Source organism: Numida meleagris, chromosome 22 (assembly GCF_002078875.1).
Source record: "Numida meleagris isolate 19003 breed g44 Domestic line chromosome 22, NumMel1.0, whole genome shotgun sequence".
Taxonomy (NCBI): domain Eukaryota; kingdom Metazoa; phylum Chordata; class Aves; order Galliformes; family Numididae; genus Numida; species Numida meleagris.
This window is the reverse complement of record NC_034430.1, coordinates 4,865,502-4,887,718: the sequence shown is the minus strand read 5'-3', so window position 1 is coordinate 4,887,718 and position 22,217 is coordinate 4,865,502. Positions and strand designations below refer to the sequence as shown.

The 22,217-nt window shown below is 44.8% G+C and overlaps 1 protein-coding gene across 7 annotated transcripts in view; it reads right to left on the bottom strand.

Moving 5' to 3' along the window:
- Window positions 1–22,217, bottom strand: part of CSMD2 (CUB and Sushi multiple domains 2) — a 276,129-nt gene that overhangs the window by 131,951 nt on the left and 121,961 nt on the right. For all 7 annotated transcript variants that reach the window (XR_002432467.1, XR_002432468.1, XR_002432469.1 and 4 more), the window contains exons 7-11: window positions 20,955–21,067; window positions 15,630–15,707; window positions 8,417–8,504; window positions 7,136–7,260; window positions 4,487–4,608 (exon numbers count right to left, since the gene is read on the bottom strand). Coding sequence is in view for 3 of the 7 variants with exons in the window: in XM_021375375.1 (XP_021231050.1) it covers window positions 4,487–4,608; window positions 7,136–7,260; window positions 8,417–8,504; window positions 15,630–15,707; window positions 20,955–21,067 (526 nt within the window). In the remaining 4 variants the exon portion in view is untranslated. The remainder of the gene's footprint in view (window positions 1–4,486; window positions 4,609–7,135; window positions 7,261–8,416; window positions 8,505–15,629; window positions 15,708–20,954; window positions 21,068–22,217) is intronic.

Genomic DNA, 22,217 nt, shown 5'->3' with positions numbered 1-22,217 from the left:
TTTAAAGAAAGCAGGTCTGGTATTTGACTGAAGCGTATTAGCTAAAAGTAGCAGGATCTGGGAACAGGAGCCTTTGTGGTACTTTGCAGAAGTTTGGAACCATTCATTTCAGTCAGTAGTATCAAAATATTAACGCGTGCAGATTATTGTTAAACCATGTAATGATGGAATAATGTAATTAATATGGAGAACACGGCGCTGTAAAACAGCACACATCATTAGTTAAACCACTCGCTCAAGTAAACTGCATTCTAGGGAGTCTGACCCTAATTAAATAACTAATTACATTCCAGTATATTGAAGACTAACCTCGTGGCTCGGGAGCAGGATGCTGAATATAATACTTATTTATCCATATTCCTATTTTCTATTTGGGCTATAGGCTGAAAATTATTTAATGATTCATTAAACAACAGGAGACCTACCAGCACATACAAACACATGGATGACACAAAACCTCAATTTTAAGCTACTGAAGTGACAGGAAGCAATTAGCAAAATTGAGAAAACAGGCTTCAACATGACACCTGATTCTCAGGCTTCACATGCCGCAACGTGATTTGAAATGCAGTCACATCCATAGGAAAAAAAACCCCACAATCACTCTCTCCATGGAGCACCGCACCTCTTGCAGTTATATTCAAATGCTTTACAAGCTCACATTACTCATTCTCCCCCCGTTCTCCCCGTCTCCAGCATCCATCCTCATCGCGATGAATCATCCCCTGGAGGGGCCCATCTCTCTCCACTGATGACACAGGAGCTTGGACAGAGCTTTATTTGGCGAGCTGGGCTCCAGGTGAGAGCAACCCCAGGAGAAATATCAACCAGTGACATTTGTTATGTCAAGAAGGTTCAGAAATAGTTTTGATGCAAATGCACCAATTATCATATGCATTTCTCAGTTCCCGAGTGATTTATTTTTCCAGGGTGGTTGAAATTAATTCCCACGGCACCAAAGACCAAGGGGGATAAAAAAATCTATAAGCCCTCAATACTCCCCCAAATAGCTTTTCTATGTCATCCTCTGTATAGGAAATAATTCCAAGTTGTCAGCTGAAGAGCACTATGCCCTTAATACTGTTTATGTGGGTTTCTGAGCAAACTTCGAGGGGATTATGTAGCTCAGTGAATCTGGCTCACAGTTCTTTTCCAAATATAGAACAGATGACTTGCAAATGAGTTCTAAATTCAGCTCGGTGGTTTTCCCATCGCTCATATTAAAAGCTTCATATAACAGGACCCGATCCAAAGACCACTCAAGTCAATGAAAAGATTACCACTGACTTCAGCAGGCTTCAGCTCTGGCCCATAATGCTTTAATCTTCGAAGTATTTTACAGGCATTTTAATTAATTCATCTTCAACTCCTCCCTCACCCATACTGGGGAACGTGCAACGATGATATCATCCCCTTTGCACAAAAGCAACATGAGTCAGGGAGGTAAACTCACCAATTTAGCAACATGTTTCTAATGTGGGCCTTAAAGTAAGAGTTCTACGTGCCCAGGTACGGTCCAGAACCAGCACCAGTTGACTTGGGAGGCAGGATTAGCAGAGACTGATCAGGCATTAGAACTCAGATCCCAGCAACCCCCAGTGTTACATGGGGCTGTGCACACCTTGCAACATTATGAGTGGCCCTTGCAGCCCACCCTGCCAGCACCAGGGATTGCTGTTTGGATGGAAGGAGCTGTCTGTGCCACTGAATCGACTCGGCATTTTGTATATTCACCCATGAGATACAGTCCCCTCTGCACAGCTTTGGTATCTGGAGCCTTGATGAATTCTCTACACTCTTATAGCAGTGGATTCCATGTCACCGTTTCCAGCCTTACTCCTGCACCTTGCCTGGGCTCCCACTGCCATGCAGAGGAGAGGTGCTAGGGGAGGTGTCAGGCTTCAGTTTTCTACAGCTCCAAGTAATGTGAGCATGCAAAGCACTGTGCAATGAACGCGCAAGCACAGCAGTGCCTTTCCCAAGACAATCAGTGCATTTCTCTCAGCCTTCGCTTCAAAGAGACAGAGATGTTCCCTACCTGTAAATCACGCTTGCAGGATGAAACACTCCACAAACAAAGTCTCTCAGAAACCCTTCATAGACTGATGTTGCTAATTAACTATTTATCACTTCAAAGAAAAGGAAACCAGCAGTCTTTTCACAGACAGTTAACACAAGCTGCTGATTTATCAATCTATCCTTCTTATTTCAGTTGTGCTGCACCTCTTTACTGTGTATGTTGTAGTAGCCCATGGGGCAGAAGTTACAGTCTTTTGCTACTGAACCTCTGCTCAAAGTTATTATGTATTGAAAAGAATGGATTCTGACAATGTCAGTTCACTTTATGATGTACAAAAGCTAAGGGACAGATTTTGCTTCCTTACCAACAGCTTATGATTATACTGCTTTAAAAGCTCAAGAAGAATCTAACCAGGGGAAGAGGAGAAACTTACAATCTAAGTAGGAATTAAAAAAGACAGTGAGTTTCTGAAAAATGAGACAGTGTGCTCAGGAAGCTTCCAGAAGGAGAAGCTTGTCCTGTTGTGCTGCTGAAGAAGCAGAGCAAGTTTGCTGGTACCATCTGGGCTAGGCACGAGGCTGGCAGAAAAGCCAGAAAATGAACAGATCTCAACATTAGACTCCAAAAACTCAACCCTAAAGCAATGTGAAAAAGGGTCAACAGAACAGTCACAATAGTCCATAATCATTTCTTGGTGTTTAATTGCCATCTTCTCCCTCCCAAGCTGTAGTGTCAGCCTGTCTGAAAGCCAGGGTATATCCTGGCTAACTCAGTACCATTTCTTCCTACAACCAGGATTATTTTATTCAAGAAATTGGGATTTTCCTGATATTTGAAAGACAAAGATGCACAAAAAGAAAGAGATATAACACAAACATCACAACCTAGAGAGCTGATGTATTCAATAGGCTGTCCACACACAGGCAACATATATCTGAGGGTCTGCAGGCCACAGGCTGTGTCACAGCTGACACTTGAACCGTAATGGCTGCAGTTACATGTGGTCTGCTCTCCACTTGCACATTACCCTGATGAAGGAGAACCTCCTGGGTATAATTAACCAGTAAATCACTCCTAATAAGTGAGTACTGGAACAATATCCTGATTTCACAATCCAGCTTCCCAGAATTTGGGTCATTACTAGGCTCCTAAGCAGCCAAACCAGCTAATGACATCCTTTTTAAATACAAACTCATTCTGAAACTGGAACATAGGAATACCCCTCATTAAAATTGTAATCCACCAATGATGTTTACTTATTAAAGGGTTGAACTGAGGTCAGTGGGGAGAAAGCAGCAGAACTCAGCAGCCCATGGGGCAGCCCAGCCCCCCTGCCCTGCTGTGGGCACACAAGGTGCCATCCCATCAGCAGCAGAGAGCAGGCTGCAGCGTGGATGGCTGCCAGCATTTCTACAGACTGGAAGCACTCCTCGTGAACGATGAGATCCTGGGATACTAACATGTTCGTGAAATGACTTCCTTGGATCAGCAGCATAAGGCCAAGTGCCAAAATGCAAGGCTGTCTAGAGGCAAGGACCAAGAAATAATTGACTGGATAAGCATATGAGCTCAGTGCCTTGGAATGCAAGGTTTGCTCCTGAACTAATGAAGGTTATGTTTGGAGGAATCCAGGCACGGAGAAGAATGAAAGCTGTTTTCTTTAAAGAGCAGAAGTGGTGAATACTTCGGGTATTTTGAGCAACAAAGCCCTTTTTGTTCATATGTTCCCATACAGATCCAGAGGAGAGGAGCAGGCAGAGTTTGCAAGGCGGGAAGAAGTGATAAGAGGCTCTGAGCCTTGTTCTCCTGTGCCAGTGGAAAATGGAAAGGACTTCATCTTAGGAAGGCCAGGGCAGCTGGGCCTTGCCTTGATCAGTGACAGTGAATTTGAACCCTTCCAAACTGTACATGTTGACCAACAGGGAAGAAAAAATCACCACCGATCTCAGTGTTCCAAACATGAGCAAACACATGGGAAGGACTTTTTTATTAGCTTTAAATACTGCATAAATAGCAGTGAAGGAGAAATACTTGTCTGGGAGCTGAAATCCCTGCTGGTTATGGGCCAGCTATCATCCAGAAAGAAGTGAAAAATGAGAATTTCTGGCACAGCGCTCCTGCCCCAGTTGAGCGCTGGCTTAGGGAGATGCTCTGCTAAGCTGTTCAGTGTTCCACCACCATCCTCGCCAAGATATCAAAGAGGTTTCGACTCAAAATAATTACCTTCGCTTTTAATTACGTCCTTTAATAAAATGATTTCTCAGCACTGACACGGTGTGACGCGTCACAGTCTGTAAAGACAGCTGGGGACTGTGTGTGAGAGGCCTGTGGAGAGCGACGAGGTACGACTTCAGAAACAGAAACGTGAAGGGCTAAACATCAGAGCCCAGTGCTGCCAAGAAGCACGGCCCCACACTACTTCAGCTCAGGCAATAAATGAAGACACGAGGCGTCTCCGAGACCTACCTTGGCGGGGTTGAGCGCAGTGATGACCCACACGCAGTAGGCGTTGTTATCGTACTGGACGGGGTAGTTGGGAGAAGTTATCACGCCGCTGGGACCACGGAGGTACGTATCACACATCCGTGCTGCAAACAGAACACAAGGCGGCTGCGTGAGGGAGATCTGTTCGGTTTGAGATGAACGCCGTGCTCTTTGTTCAGAGAGAAGTGGAGGTGCACGACAGTAGGAAGGGAAGGGAGAATTAAATATTGCTGCTGGGTTGTTCTCTAGCCAAAATTCCCATCTTCTTCCACGTAACACCAAAGTATTTATCCGCGATGAAGGGATGAGTGGGGTGTTTTAAGGGGCTACCAAACAGACTGACCACCAGACCAACACACTCCTTGCTCTCACACTGCTTTAGTATTTTCTTACTATATTAAAGCCCTCAGAGAAACGTTTTCACGTCCAGAACAATGAAAGCAACTACATGAAGATGCAGTTCCTTTTTAATGTTCCAGGAAAGTCGTATTTCCTTTCCTCACTGCAAGCCTAAAGAAAATACTGCACATCAAATATTCATTAGGTGAGGGCTGACTTCATTCTGATACAACTGCTGGCTCAAAGAATGACGACGGCAACTCAGCTTCACATCTTAAAAACATCTTAGGTAAAGTAAGAGCTGAAAAGTGCTTAAGGGGGAATTTTTTGCTTGTGGTATTCCTTTGATGTAATATTTAATCAGAAAATGTGAAGAACGGCATCTTAGTTTTGTAACTGCATCCGCTGTTGTAATGGATTCTCAAAATTCATCTCTCAAGTTTCAAAGGAGCCATATTTGCAAATAAGGCATCTGCCAGGCTTTCCCAGCCCAAAACAACAGCGAATCATGGAAAATGATCTCCTGGTTGAATTGTTTGACCACACGGCAGATCCACGTTCTGCACGTGTCACCCAGTCCCTGGAGGCCATTGCACATACCCTGTCCTATCTTACAGAAAGAAGTTAAGCCCCCTTATTCCCATTGTAAGAGTGGGCAACAGGAGCACAGAAAGATTAAGAGCCGCTCCCTGGGACCCAGAGGGAGTCTGCTGCAGATGGGGAAGCTGAGACATGCCTCCAACACGGTGGCAAGATGCTCGACTACCACGCATTAGAAGTTGGTACAGCCCAGTGCTTTGAAGCTGGCTGATCAGGCACCCTGCAAGCTGAAAGAAACTCATCACCCAATAACAAAATGGAAACAGAAAAAAAAGTGGTTTAAAACTGAAATAAAAAGTGGAAAACTTTTTACAAAGAAGAAAAAAAAAAAACACCCAGAAGTTAGTGGTAGAAAAAAAATTAAGTTGATTCATAGAATCGTAATAATGCAGGCAAATCCTTCCTTATCTCTTGCAAGAGGACACCATAAATTTCCTTTATAGTGTCACATATTTATGCCAAATATCCTCTTACACTGATTCAATTTATTCTACGCTTGTTTCAAGAATTAGATGGGATTCCAAAGCCTTGAAAACCTCCACAGATGAAATTAAAGAAAAAAAGAAGTGGAAAAAAAAATACCAATTTGTGATTTTAAGAGCTTTAGATGGATTTAATTTCAAATATTACAAGTTGTTCATTATTAGCATTACAAATAGCACAATTATGCATGCCACTTTATATACAGAGGAAGGATAGAGTGAAAGAAAACAAAATGGCCAAGGGCAAAATGGACACCAGCTCTCGTTATTTCGCTGAAACAAAACTCCATTTGCTGATGGCTCATGGCAAGGCCACAAGATGATGATGCTGGCTTCCAGACTTTCACCTCGTCTCCTCTCTCCTCCTTCACCCTTAAGAAGAAATTTATGGAGGGGCAGAAAGCACTGCTGAAAGGTATGGAGACAGTACACAAATATACTTCATCAGCTGCAGAGCTAGCAGCTAATGAGGCTCCACGGTTAATGGAATTAGTTTGGTTAATTCCATTATGCACAGGAACAAGTGTTTTTCTTAAAACCTGAAAATCTGCTATCAAGTTGCATGAGAATTGAGTAAAGGTTTCCTTCTCAGATGTGAGCTGAAAAGATTGAAAACTTGAATCTATGGCTGTCACATGCTTACCCAGAAAAGAAGAAAGCCCACTGGAAAACTATTAAGATCCTACTGACACGAAGCTGGCAAGACCAAACTCCCATTTCCAAGAGCACAAATGCACCCAGTGCAGTGCTGACCAACCAGCAGCACAGAGCTGATGTCTTCCAGCAGGTTGAGAGCACTGAGGTTGCTCTCCTGGCTGCACTCCCTGCCCGAGTGAGGGTTTTGAAAACAGCATATGAACATACAATGTTCAGCAAAGGCTCAAACTGTTCCAGGACTGCGTGACAACGTATTTGACTTTGAGAGGGAAGGAAAGATTGAACCAAACTGATGCTAAACAACAGAGGGGTTGTAGGAAGCTGCCTCTGAATGGAACCAGAGATTATCTTCCATAGGGCAGCTGGGACTTGCAACCTGAAAGCCCGCAGCTAAACACTGCACTAAGAGCACCAAGCCAAAAGGAAAAGGCAGCAGGCAGCAAGCAAGTGAGGACAGACCTAAGGACAGAATGGGAGATGCACGAACGTGATGTCATGGGTTTCCTCATTAGTCCTCATAACTCAGTAAAGAAAAAAAAAAAAGTCTTCTTACCTCTGCACACTGGTCTGTGGTCGCTCCAGGCAACAATGATGTCGCTCACTCTCTTGCAGGTGATGCTTTTGGACCCTTGTAAATCGTAGCCCTCGTTACAGGTGAACTGGATGCTGGAGCCTAACCTAGCAGACAGAACAAAGGGGGAAGTTAGCGGCTGAGACGCGTCTGCAGCAACAGCTTTGTCTCTTGCTTTTTACTATCCAAATTGTGAACAGAGAGAGTTCACTGGCCCTCCAGGCAACAGTGGAAATGAATGAGGGCCCAGCTCTTCCTCATTCATTTCTTTATGCTGGGCGCTGCTTGCCTGAGGTGGTGAGAGTGCAAGAACAGATTTGAGTCTTTCAATGCAACTTCAGTGGGAATTTTGTTCAGTTCGGGAGCGCACACTCGGTCCCAGGAGATGACACGCTCAGCATTCTTATAAAGACAAAAATCTTTATCTACTACTGAAAGATTTGTTCTTTGTTCTATTGCTTTGGATTCACATCCTTTGCTGCTTAAAGCCAGCGCTGTCTTATTCACTGAGGCGACACAACGCCCGTTCCACAGCAGCTGAGGATTCATCCTGTGGCATTTAGGGGCTCTACTGGGAATACCCTCTCCTCCACCCTCGTTCCCTCTCCTCCAATACGTTTTCTGGATTTCAGGAGAGTTTGACAGACGCAGGTTGAATTGAAAGACATTCTTAGTGAACAAAACAGCTATTGACAGCAAAATAAGATTAAATATTGATTCACCATTGCTAACAACAGACTGATTCATTCCTACACGCTTTAAATGAACACTAGCAACTGCAAGGGAATAACACCATTATTTTAAACTTTATAAGAAAACAATTATCCAGCTCCACATTTACTTATTGGCAAGGAGCTGTACCACTGCTTCAGGAAGTCACCTGAAATTCTCTGGGGACAGGGTTGTGCTGGGACTTAAGCTAATTTAGAAGTGATTCTGTTGCTGTTTAAGATGGTTCTTCCTGCACTTAACTGGAGAAGGGAGCAACAAATACAGATTATACCAGCGTGGCCAGACTTTGTGATAAGAGAAATCTTCTCAAAGAGAGATCATTACAGATCTCTGTAATAGATTACACACACATGCACATTTAGACACGCTCGTTCGCCTGCATCACCGGCGTCAGCAAGCTTTTCAGACACGGCACATTGAGATGTGTGCAAATGGGCTCTAACAACAGACTACGTAATGTCAAGGAGTACACAGGATGGTTGTAACAAAAGCTTTGCAGCATGCATGAACACACACGTCGAAGGTTCTTACCTAAAATCGTTGCCTATTCTTTTGCCTCTCTCTGGAATCCCAGGGTCTGGACACATATTATGTCCCTGGGACACACCAACCTGAGTTACTACAAAGCAAAAACAGCACATACAGAGACAGAATAGCAAAAGAAACATTCTTTCATCAACTATCTCGGTGGATGTGGAGAGAAAAATGGCAGCTGGTAGCTTGAAAACCTGAACACGTTCCACTTTGTTTAGAAAAAACAGCTTTGGAAACAAGTTGAACTGGAATCGTTTCACCTCAGTTTAGACACCAAAGTGTTTTCTAGGAAGCGCCAGCTAGGAACATCGTTTTCCCTCTGTTCTACTACAGAAGTACCTCTGAAAAGAGATATTTTTCATTCTGCAAAATTGCACCAATTAAGCAGCCCATTTCCGAATCCTGTGATTAGAACGGCCACCGGCGACACGCCGCGGGGACTGCCTGCCCTCCCCAGCCCGAGCTGAGAACACAGCCAACCCAATGGGGAGGTGGGGTGTGATACCAGGGGAAGAACAGGCAGAGAACGAAAGAGAGAGGAGAGGGAAATGTGAGTCTAGCATTCTAAAGCAAGTAAGTAGTTTGAATGTGAAAAACTGTATGGAGCAACCTTAACGTGACTGCCAACAAACATGGAACCAATGAAGTGGTGATCAGCATCCAGTCAACACCTCCCATCCTGATGCTCTGCTCCCCGCCTCCACCTTCCCCTTCAGCCTGTCAAATGGCACAGCTGAGCACTGTTCGGGACGGACAGAACCTGGGTGGCTCCTGAAAGCATGAAATGAGACCTAGAAATTTGCTGACTTCTATTCCAGCAACTACCAAAACGTGTGATAATTCAGGACAAAGGGGCAACTCTGTCATGGAGCCGTCGAAGGTGATGTAATACAGTTTTCTCCTATCACTGCGGGAAGGACGTAAGGAAAACACGCCAACACTTGTCAACAAGGCTGAGGCAGTGAAGCATGGACCTGAAGTGAGAGTGCTCCCTTCCACCTCCACCCATCCCTCCATCAAGGAACCATCGTGGCCCACAGAGCCGCTGCCGAGCAGCACGGTGTGCGGTGACACTGCGGCTTTCCCCCAGCAGACACCAGCTCAGCAGCCTGAACTCTGCACAGCGCTGAGCAATATGGAGGCTTGTGCATGGAGGTGTCACGTGAGCAGATAAGCACATGGGGCGTCTACGCAAACACAGGCTGCATAGCACGAGCACGCAAAGGGCAGGGGCATCAGAACGTTATTCGTTTGGTAGTTACACCTCGTGCAAGCCTGTCACTACAGCTGGACAGAACGCTGTACCTGAAAGGATGCAGGGATCACTGCTTCCATCTGAGCACCTACACAAGTGCTGGCTGCCTGCTGGAAGCATCACAGCTCATAACTGCTCCTCAGCCCAAGTGCTTCCTTCATCCCTTCCGTCCCCTTCCTGCTGCCCCTTCCCCAGCAGCCCCTCAGCACAGTGCTGCCCAGCCCTGCCTCGGCCTCCTCCTCCAGGAAGAGATACAGCTTGATGGGAAACCGGTCTCCTGAGAAACTGCTTTCCCCATTTTGCATATTCATAACCTCGCATTAAGCTCTGTCACGTGGACAAGCAGAGGCACCAGCACGACAGAAGCATTAAAGCAGCACACAGCTTCTTCTGATGGCTGCGTTTTGTAGCTACAAAGCTTTGCTGCCACATTTCCCAGGCTGATGGCTCTGAGTCGAAGGAAGGAGCCCTCCTTGGAGCAGGGTGCTGTGGTACCTTCAGGACCAGTGCCTGGCACTCGAGCAGCCAGAACCAAACCCTGCTCCATGAGCAGCATCCCCAGCAGCCATCGGAGCTGCAGGGTAACTCGGTGGGTTTGTTCTTTTGTATTCTTTTGGTCTGATCTATTCTCCCTTCTTCCCTGATAAATTCCATGCTTGAATACACACAGAAAATGGAACAGCTTTGAATCTGCTGCTAACTTTTTGCTAACTTGGCCAGTTTGCTTGAGGGCCTGAACAGCTTACAACCTCTGTAAGAAGCTGGCTGTGTGACCCAGACGTTGCCTCATCAGTGCAGGAGCTACGGGCACATTTCAGTGTCAGCCAAAACAGCGGCACCGAAGAGCTGGCCCAACTGGTGGAACTCTCTTAGGAACTGCCTGGGGACACTGCCTGTAGTTTTGATCAGGCTGCTGAATGTAATCTATGGAGCTAAACACTCTGCTGTAGAGCTCCCGAGGTGTGGGACGTGCTTAAAGCTTCTGTTCCAATGATGCACAAAGCAAGTGGGAATTCAGAGCATGAAGAAGCGCATGTAGTGAACGGCCTCGGTCAGAGCAAGGGAATAAGGTCAGAATAGCCCAGCACAACAGTGGAGGCTGCTCCACTGCAGAACACATACAACACAAGACTACACGGTACTTAAGGAAAAATGCTCAGATTTCTCATCTTATTTCTATACCTTCTCCAGATTAATAACGCACTAAGCAAGGAGGTAAGCCTGCGGTGCACGCGTTTCCAAACACAGCTTCCACCTCCGCCTGCACTGAGACAGTCTTATGCTCTTTCCTGCAGAGCAGTTCACCTTTCCACGCCTTTCCACATCACATCCTCTCTCCCGTGGTCAGAAGACTGCCAGACAACATCAGTTACACCCGTGTCAGTTACTCTGTGCTGCTGTCACATCCATTTATTACGTCCCACACTGGATGACAGCGAACCTGATTCAAGGCTTTGGGAGCAGGCAAGGCTAGAGCTGAGCGGCCAAACCCGCAGGCAGCAGAGGGCAGGTTGCAAATGATCAGTCACGCTTCTGAAGGCTAAAACCAGTTCTTCTCTCATTAGCTAGAGCTTTATTAATATCCACAGAATACACATACACAAACCAGTGAGCAGATTAAATACAAACAGAGCGAGGAGAAAGGAAAGGTATCTTCATAGCGTGGCAGTTTGGACATTTTACTTTGTCAGCACAAAGGAGAGCAAAAGGAAAGCAGAGGATGGATTAGATGGCCACAGAAACTTTTAACTTTTCTTCTTCTATCTTTTGCTTTAAACACAGACACGGGAATGTAACTAAACCCAAGTTTAGAAACCATATTTGTTATGCTGAGAACACGCTGTCAGTACTGCACTCATCTTCCTCAAGGTTTGACTCATGTACGCCGAGGCTGCAGTGCTCCAAATGAATCCTTCACGGTTACAAAGAAAACAAGACGACTTAAAAGCTGTGATGAAGTGTTGAAGTTGTGCACTGGAGGCTCAAGGCTTCCTTCTCCCAAAACAACCACTTTTCCTGTCCCTTCGCCCTGCTATTATTTCCTTCCAACAACTTCTTTCCCATCGTGTATTGAGTCACAGCCAGTTCTGAATGCTTTAACTTACTCCATCTGTTAACAGAACTAAGATCCCTCCTTAGTTCTCCGTACTTCCCCATGTTATTAAAGTTCAGATGGATTCCCAAGGGACAATTTACTGAACTTAGGAATGTCAAATATGAGCTACACGACAAAGGAGGATCTCAGAAGATGGCCGGTTTCATTTGGGCTTGGCTTGTTTTGCTTTTTACAAAACCTCAATGTTTCTCAGCATGAAAAATACAGTGAAAGAAGAGGAGCTGTTCTAACTGGCGTGAGGGGAACGGGAGGACTTCAGCAGTCATCAGTTCCAAGTGTTACATCAATGTTTCAGATGGCTGTAAGGCTCACGGTTACCCCAAGCAGCCATCCCATCAAATGAGACCGTGACAGAGCCCAGCCCCAAGAGCAGAGCGGATCTGCTGCTAACACACCCAGCCCAGCAGCACCCAGAGCCCTGCCAGGCCGGGAAGTCCCTCACTACCAAGCAAACATCCAACATTCCCAAAATCTCCCTGATACAGATCTAGACCTTAAAGACTCACACGTCCTGCTAGCACTACGCAAGACCCGGGCTGAGAGAGCCTAACATTGGAAGCTACTGCTTCCAACTGGCATTTCTGGATTGTTATGTTGGGGGAAATCCGAACCCGCATTTCACATCTTGTTGCTACCTGCAATGAGTTCCGAAGCACGTGAGCGTTCCAAACATCACAGCCTTACCGATTTTAAAGACCATTTGCACAGCCTGTTTGCAGCCCAGCCCACTTCAGCCCAGCCCCACTCGCTGCCTGCAGCTCACAGCCCTGGCAGCTGCTCTGCCCCACGCTCACCCCACGCTGCTGCACTACAGCAGCGACCCGCACGCAGCCACTCACTCCTCAGCACCTGATGCAGGAAGCAGGCTTCCTGCACTGCTGAATCCAGCAGCTCCCATACACTTGGCTGAGAACTAAACTGGATCGACCCTCCGAAATGACTTTGCATTTGCATAATGAGTATAAATTGACACGTCTGAAGGTACACGGAGCTCTCGTTGCTTCACACAGTCCCTTCCAGTGATGTCCAGCAGTGCAGCTTCAGGTGTGCCTCATTCAAACGTCACAAAAGCAACTCTGATGCTGTTTTGTGAAAGCAAGGTACCGTGTTCTTCCCGCTGTACGAACACGGAAAGTCCACATTTACACACTGCATGCAATATACTTTCTCACTGCTTCAGGAATACTGCAAATGCAAAAGGTGTGCCCCTCAGTTACTATCAGAAGTAATCCCCTAACCGTCATCTCAAATTTTAAACTGTATTTTTTATGGATTATTCTCCAGAGCTGTGTTATTTTTCCTCTAAAAATGATTAATGCAAGATGCCCAATTAATTTTAGGGATGGCGAACAGTATGAAGCACTTGATTTAAATTTCAAATAAACACGTTTGACTGCAACTGCACAAAATTAGCACGTCCCCCCACCAAATTTCACGTTTTTTTATATATCCTTTTCCTGAAAGAGTACAAATAACTGTGATGTGAATACATTTTGCCTCCATTCAGACACGTGAAACAGGCTTTAATCTGGCAAGTAACCACGGCATCCATTGAGCAGAACTGAGCTCCTCTGAAAGACCTGCAGGGCAGCAAGCGTGGAGCTGCAAGCTGCCTCGTGTGACAACAGATTCTTTAAAGGAGAAGCTGCATTACCCAAAGGAGAGGTGCAAAGACCACCAGAAACCACTGCTGGCAGGAAAGGGTTTGAAAATAAGGCACGGCACAGCTCCAGCTTTTACCAAGAGACAGACATTTCTAAATTTCTGATAGCTGAGTGAGATGAAATGACAAGAGCAATACTATCAAACTTCAGAGACCTTTAATCAGCCTGTCCCACCTGCACAGTCATCTGTGATGCACAGCTCACACGCTCATAAAAGTTTCGGAGAAGAGGGGGCACGGCCAGCCAAGCAAATCAGAAAAGCAAGGGAAAAAGCAGATAACACCTCGGGCTCCATTTTCTGAAAATAAACCATCTTCTGGAGACATCTCCTATGCAGTCAGCATTTCTGAAGCTGAAAATTTACAGTAACAGGAGTGTGACAGCAGAAGGCTGTGCAGGATAGAGGTTAATCGGGGTTTACAATCCAGATGCTGCTGAGAGCAGCGTACGTGGAAGAAGCTGAAGACACGAGGGCTGTGGCAAACCCCACGTTGGTAACAGAAGGGGATTTGGGCCACAGTACCTCCACCATCTATACCAGTACAGCTCAACAGCTTTCAGCCTAAGCTGCCTTCCTACACCGGGTTTTGCCTTATCAAATATGACATGATTGGCACTACACAAGATGCTGAATTGGCAGCATTCAAGGCTGGAGTCTGCTCTGCACTGGGAGAGGCCGGGCTGGGCTGAGGCATCGAGAACTTCCAGCACCTTCCTCCTCAAAAGTGGAGCATGACTACAACACAGCAGGACACACTGAAAATACACTGTGCACTAAGGAGTTGAAAACAGTCACTGTCCACCTGGGGAAGAAAACATCCCAGATGGCACAAATCCCACTACAAACACAACCTCTCCTCTTCTGGAGCTCCAGTGCTCCCTCAATCAAAGGTTGGGGTATTTTCTGTCATAATTTCACCCTCAATTAAGTGCTGAAATGTTTATCATATCTTAAAATGTCCATTAAATTCTACTTGGCAAGAACATTTCGCAGGACCGCGAGCATCCTGGATTCAGGGCTCTTCTTAAAACTGAGTTTTATCTGCACATGCCCCAGCATTTTCTGCTCTGGGGATCTGGGTAATTTACACCCTGCTACTTAGTTACCTTGCTGGACTCTTCTCCTCAATAACTGGAGACTATAAGCACTCTCACGTGAACCTGGGAGTGAACCCGTTTTCAATCCAGACAGACAGTGAGCGATGTTGTACATTCAGTTCATCCATTTTTCTTAACGGAATTTTGCATCTGCAATTCAGGCGAGCGGAATGTCCAAGCAGAACCACTTTGATGAGTGTAATGGGCTACGCAGAAAATGAACCAGTACGACCTCTCTTCTAAAAACTACTTCAAGGAAGACTACGTTCTGATCCTATTTAAATTCCTATCGAATATTAGGTGGAGGCAATTCAGATCCCTCATGTTTCATCTCAGAGCCCCCTCAGGAGCGCAGCCATCTGCTCAGAGTCGTGTGCCCAAGGAAGCCGTGAGCATCGCCTCAGATTTGAACAGGGCCTCATGTAAAGATGAATGGATCTAATGGATTCACTCACTGCCAGAGGAAAACACACCAGTGACAACGCGACATTGCGAGCCCCTCTCTATCAGATACAGCACATCAGATAGACTGAACGTGAGAAACTAATACACAGATCATACAAGTCAGTATTGTAAGCTTTTGCACACTGAAGTGGCATGATTTTTCTGCAGGGATGATTAATTAAATAAAATGCAAAGAGGAAAGCAAAGACTGTTACCGCTTCTGTAGGTTTTCTAACAGGTTCGTTGGTTTTTGCTTGTTTGTTTTGTGGTTCCTTATCCCTACCCCTAATTTTACAGTAGTAACATTAACTCAGATTCCCAAATTCTTTACATTTTGACACTTTCCACACTAAAAGAAGACAGAAGTAATGAACCCCGGTCTGTCACTGCATTGGAAGCATACAGTATATATTAAATGCACACACACCAATCCCCTGCATACCCACTTCAAGGGGTTAGTACATGCTTGTGAATAGAGCACTGGGAGGGAGTGATGCAGTAATGCAAAGAAGAAAGGGTAAAGCATTAAAACTTTTAAGAGTGACGAAGTTTTAGAGATTATCGGAAAGTCAAATGGAATGTTCAAGGAGACCATTCTACAAAGAGAGCACATGGAGGAGTCAGAACACTTACACACTGATGTCTTCTGGTTACTGTTCTTGCTTGGCATTAGCTTCACCCCTCTAGATTTCAGTTCCATTTGCTTTTTGACTACAGAGACAGATTTAAAACAAAAAGAAAGACAAGGAAAACATTTAGATAACCATTAGTGATCATTTAAAATGAGAATGCAGCAACAGTTGCACACCACCCAAATGTTTGGCCAACTTTTCCTAACCCCTCAAATCCATTAGGTCCCCCCTACTGATTTACCCTTGTTAGGTCTGGACTAGTGTCTAGAACTGAGCCAAGCTGACCCAGCCTGAATATTAAAACCGGGCATACAATCCCCAACACTCCGCAGCCACGCAATTTTGCTTAATGAGCTACAAATGGGAAACAGACTACAGAACACTTAGAAGATGAGAGGACAGTGACAAGACTTTGATCCATCCATTGCCAAAAGAATCCCATCACTGCACGCAATACAAAGATGACCAACGAAACTCAGCAACTGTTTGCTCCTATTATCTGGACTTGGCTGTACCGAGGCTCTCTCTGCACCAGAGGGTTTTGCCCAAACCCCACGCTGCCAAAACCGTCTGGGTCCTGGCAGAGACACAACAGCTTCCAGCAGCACAAACACGGACCATTTTTGACCAACACACAGGAGAATTTTTACTGGCGTATTTCAAGTTAATGTGGTTAAAGAATAGCTTCACATCAGAAGGCATGATGTCCATATTGCCTTATAGGATCCTTTTTCTGACGAGCCAGTTCTTATCTACGGAGAAAAGCACTCCGTCTTCCACTTCAAACTGCTCTTTTCTTGTTCTTTATCTCATCATACTTTCATCTCTAAATTAGCACATTCCGAAGACAAAGTTGTCAAGAAAAATTATCAATATAACTAACAAGGTTTTTTTAATCATGCTTTTTTGGCTTGAAAAAAAAAATGCTAATAACATCTGTTTGCAGGAGCTTCAGACAGGAGATGTCAAGCATCATTCCTTGAAGCTTACCCAAGGTAATGCTTTTCTGGGCTCGCTGCTGGCGTGCAGCTTTTTGTTCATCATTTGGCTACAGCTTTTTGCCTACTCCTTAAATAAAGCATAACTTCAAACTGAGGCCTGAATTACCTTAAAAAATGTTCATGCAGAAAAGCTTATGTTGTCTGGTATTAGGATCTTTCATCTGCTGGGCGTTTATTGCCTTTTTTTTTTTTTTAATTAAGAGGGAAAAATAATTAACAGTATGCCAATTACAAAGCAAATCTAAGACATGCCCGCTTCCTTCTGACTGTAATCCATCTGCAAACGCTCCAAGAGAAAGGCAGCAGGTCTCGGAATGCCCCATCAGCACTGTTTTCCTCCAGGTGCTGTTATGGTAATGCCATTTGTCGCCTCATCTCAGGGCTTTCAATGTAAGCACTGCGTCAAGGATGGGAAAAAAAGAACAAGGCTACAAAAGCTAAAATTTCAGGGGACACCTGGAAACTATTCCTGCCTCTGCTAGAACTAACCCTCTCAGCCAGCATTCCCTTCCAGTCAATAAAATAAATATAGTCAAACCCAAGTATCTGGGGCTAAATCTGAGCTATCAGAGGATGTACAATGCTTATGACTTTGCAGTATCTAACTCATTGCTCTGTGAAGTGCTCCAGAGCACCATCACTGAGAGCTGCCCAGCATCCTGAGCCCCAGCTTACGGCATTGGCACGGAGAATGCACAGCGTCCATGCACCTGGGCCTGGCGTATGACTGGGAATTTTTAAGAGGATGCACTCGGTAATAGAAGGTTTAACCACGTTCCCTGCCTGCCTTCCAGAACCTGGCCCACTCCAAATCTGTGACGAACTGAAAATTCAGCTCAAACCCACTCAACAGCAACGAAAACAGCAGAAACCAGAGAGTCACCACTGGGGACCAGTCCTAAAACACACAGAACTGCATTGCCCATGAGCATGTCCCGTGTATTACCCTAATTGCACTCCGTCTCTTTCACCCATCATTGGTACAGATCACTGCATTCTCTCTCCCCTTAATCCTCCATTTTGTTACAAGGAGACATAAAGATGAAGTCAAGTTTTACAAACAACTCACTTCACATTAGAGCAAGTCAGAATACAGCATCACTTCTGTTTTTAATACAAAAAAGAACATTTCCCCTAGCTATTCCCTCCAAAACCTAGTATATGAAAATTTATATTGTTTATAAATTTGAATGTGGAACAGTACTACAAAGGGTTGTGTCAGGATAATTGGATGAACAGAAGTTACCCTGTCTTCTGGAGGGGTTTGCTGCTCACACATTTCTGATAGATCTAATGGAATACTCGGTGTTCTGTCAGATTTGAAAGATGACATTACAAAGCTTTTCCAGCGAGCAGGCAGGCTGGCATGTTTTTTCTAACCTGTTTTGTGTTGCTCTAAATGAGAATTTAAGGAGACATTTCTTTATTTTTAACTTGAAAAAAAACCACATTTCAGCAAAAATCCATTCCATGAACCTCTGCTCCCCTTTGCTGGGGGATTGCTATTAAATATTGGCTTGCCTGGATCAGTTTTCTACTTTGTTTTCCTCCTGCTGAGGTGCTCTAGTATCACCTGTGCTATCAGTGCAGGCTGCTTCAGGGATTCTCCCTCAAGCTGGAGGTTTGGAGAAACCACCTTGCAGCCATCCTGAAACACCCACGTGGTTGTACAAGCTCCTGGCAAAACGACAGCCTCACCTCACTTGTGCCTTCCATTCTCCCCTCTGAGAAACACTTCTTTAGTAATCAGAGCTTGTAACAAGCACCGGAATTTTCCTCTTTTTTCCTTTTTTTCAGTATTGCCCAAGAGACTTAACAGGTTGCACAGCATACACCATATCCCTGTGCACCCTTCACAGATCTGCCAAAAATTGAGCATCTATAGATGTACATATGCTTCAAAGCCATTTAGGTGGTGCAAAATGTACAAAATAGTTCACGAGACCATTATTATAGATGACAGGCGTGCTAGTGTTTTGCATTTTGCTGTGGGTTGCAACTCATTCGCATTTATCTTTCTACCTGGGAGTGAGTGCGGGACAGAAAGGGAAGGGAATGGGGAGGGCAGATCAATAAATCTGCAATTATGTGTTGGTAACAATCAGCTAAAAAGCAATTTGAGACCCTACTTAAGTAATAAAATACACGCTGGAGAGACGGACTACACCAGCCAGATCATTATTTAGATCTGGTTAGCATCATTTGAAATTCAGCAGTTTTTTCATTACCTCGTTTGCAGTACCCCATCGCTGCACTGATGACTGACAGATCCCCGGCTCCTCACCCTTACTGTCACCTGTCCCAAGTAAGCACACCCAGCTTAGCCTCTTATCACCTGCAGGTACACAGCACCCACTGGGGAATGGGAGGCTAGGGAGGAAGGCAAACGGATCAATGCGCTGATTTATCTGTGGTTCCTTTCATTTGCTTTCACAGGATGTGGAACACAGTATTTGCAAGAATGCAAGATTCGCCTTACATGAAAGAGACAGGAAAGGGAAAAAGATTTCCACTCTCCCTGCAAAGGAATAAATTTACTGTATTCAACCTAAAGAAAACCTGTATATGGGCTGATTCTATCTAACCTTGTTTTTATGTTCATAAAGAGGTTTCTAAACTAGGGCATGAATTAGCAAGAGCTGAAATGGAACACACTAAGGAGGAGTTCTGCTAAATCTAAGTATCAATGTTAAACAAGTTGGAAGGGAAATGATTTTCTTATAGATTATCAGCAAAGCCAGACACATCTCAGAGGAAACAGGATGCTAATAAATGATGAACATATCTTTGGAAAACCAGCAACAAATTAGATTAATCCTAACCCTCCCTTCCTTCCTTCTCTTGGACAATCCTGAGGTTTGCTTCTATCCCTACTGCTAAAAACCACATTTTAGTTGCTCCACTTTGTAAGGCATTACGTGTCCTATTTTGTATCTGCTTATTTATTTATCTCCATTAAAATATTTATGTTCAAACAAAGTTATGTTTCTCTGAAAGGGTTATGCAGAGTTTTCTGAAGTTGTATTGGCATCTGGAATGCTCTGTCAGCACAGATTCCCTCGGCTGCAAAAATCCTGCCCTCGTGCCCCGAGTTGCTTTGTTGTCATATCGTTTGTTCTTTGTTTTTAAGGGACTGAAATCTTTCCTAACAGGTGGAAAGACCCTGACAAACTGCAGAACACCCAGCAAGTGGCTGCAGAATGGCTTCAGCCTCCCTCTGCCACCTCAGTGAGGTCCTGCTTCCACGGTGTTCCAAGAGCACATTTTGGAGTTCATCTTTTAAACGCTCAATACACAAAAGCACAGTTCATTATATCTAACAGAACAGTTTGCAAGGAGCGTGCTAGATTGGAACCCCCCTGACGTTTATCTAATCAGAGGAAATTATAACATTAATCTCTACCTTTCTATTTAAGAAAAAAAGGATCATTCAGACAGGTGTTTCAATAGAAAGCAGCAATCATGACTGCAAAGGAAATGTCATATCCAGAGCCATCGGCTGCAGGCAGTCATTCGTGTTATGCAGAGCAAAAAATAACAAAAGGTTCTTTAATTATAATTTAAAATAAAGAAATTTATACATTAGAGGAACACAAGGACAGTTAAGAAACTATTGTGATTCATAATGCAAAGCTCTTGCTGAGGCCGTGACTACATTGCTAAGGCCAAACAAACAAGGAACAAACAGGGCGAGATTACAGATTTATGAAAGGAAACTCATCTCCCTTTCACTTTGCTCCTGTCAGTCCGTGCTACAGCACTTCATCCTCGCTCCGTCCCCATTTCTTCCTTTTGAGGAAAGCTGTTGTCTCTGGAGGTTGGACAAGATCTGGGCAGCCCTTCCAGTTCCTTCCCTGTTTCAGTTTCTCTCTCCCTGATCCTGCCTTCGGAGCTGCTCCTGCCTTTGGGACCTTTCTGTGCCACACAGGATGCACCAAGCTGTGGTTTCCCCTGGCTGCTTACAAGCCTCAGAGCAGGAGTTCTTCTCTGCTCATACCCCAGAGCATCTCCTCACTCAACAACATTCTCAGACCCCAATCCTCAACTTCATCCTTCTAGAGAACGCAGTAAGCGCAGGATATTTTCCAACTCATTCACAGCAGACCCAGCAACATCTCACTTGGGCTGAGTGCAAAGCACACGGTCACCGTGGGACTTTGCCTCGTGGCACTGTGCACATCCAGTGCAAAGGAATTTGCCAGTAACTCTCAAGCATTCCTATTCCAACACACTGCCGACAGCAGCTCTCCATACAACAACACCTGGCAACCCAGGTACAAAATTAAGATTAAGGTGCACGCTGAGCCGGGGCTGTGGGCGCTCACCTTGGTACTGCGCGCTGAACCCCTTCTGCCTGTGGTTGCCATCGGATGTGAAGTGAAGCCGCAGCCAATTTTTACTGCTGATAACCGGGGCGGGCAGATTCATCCCCGTGAACCTGCAAGAAACCAACCAAGAAGAGGCAAGCGTTATTTTGACTGCGGGTTTTATGCCAAAAACCAAACGTCCTTCCACAGCCGATCCTCCTCCTACGTGAATATGAGAGATGCGTCTGGTTAACTCCGCTAAAAGAAGAAACAAATGTTTATTTTAGCTGAGCAAAAGAAAGGACAGCAAGAACAACCTGCTTTTGCTGGAAATTGCCAGCAAGAAGTAAGGATTTGTGATCTATCCCAACCTGGAGTAAAGATTACAGCCATCAAACGCGAGGTGGATCGCTCCGCAGCCCGTTACCGGACCTTCAGCAACTGCTCTCTCCATAACACTGTATACTTCTTCAACAACAAAAAAAGAAGTATTATGCTGTTTGCTTTATTAAACTCAGCCATATTTCTCGGCAGAGGTGTCACATGCCAAGTCTCAGCCTGGAACAGTGTTTACCTAAGTCGCAGCACCCTTGAGTTGAGGTGTATAATGGGAGCATTAAGCACGGCGAGGGAATAACACTACCATGACAAAAGCTATTATGGAATCCTATTATTGTTAACTAAAACCCATTTAATTTTTTAATCACAGACTGTCACTGACTTAAAAATTATTGGTACTTTGGTATCTATGCTTTTTTAGATGAAGGTAAAAGTATACCCTACATCTATTTGATTCAAAAGGATACTTTAAATTTTATAACTGTCCATTTTCAACAGTAGAACCAACGGCCTAGAAAGTATTTACAAGTCCTTCACCCCACCAACACCTCCAGAGGTCACAACTCTCCTCTTTTCACAAGGCAAACAGCAGGGGACTGGGATGACACTTGGCAGCACGGGTAGATGATCTGCAATATACTCCTGCTCCACTTGTTAATGAAGCAGCAGAGATGATTATGCTGCATAGCTAATGCACCTCTGCCACCTACAGTACAGGCTCTAAACCTCCGGCATCTCGTGGGGCAAAGCTGACTGCTGCATCATCAGGAACCACGACTGAAAACGTTCTTTACACTGCATATTGGTTAAGACTGCTCCTGAACATTTCACTATCGATCATTTTTTGTGTCCATTTTGAAATACAAACTCCAAGGTGGCTCAAACCAATTTAATTTCAAACTTCTTCAAATAACTAAGTTCAAACAAACATATTTGGGGCTG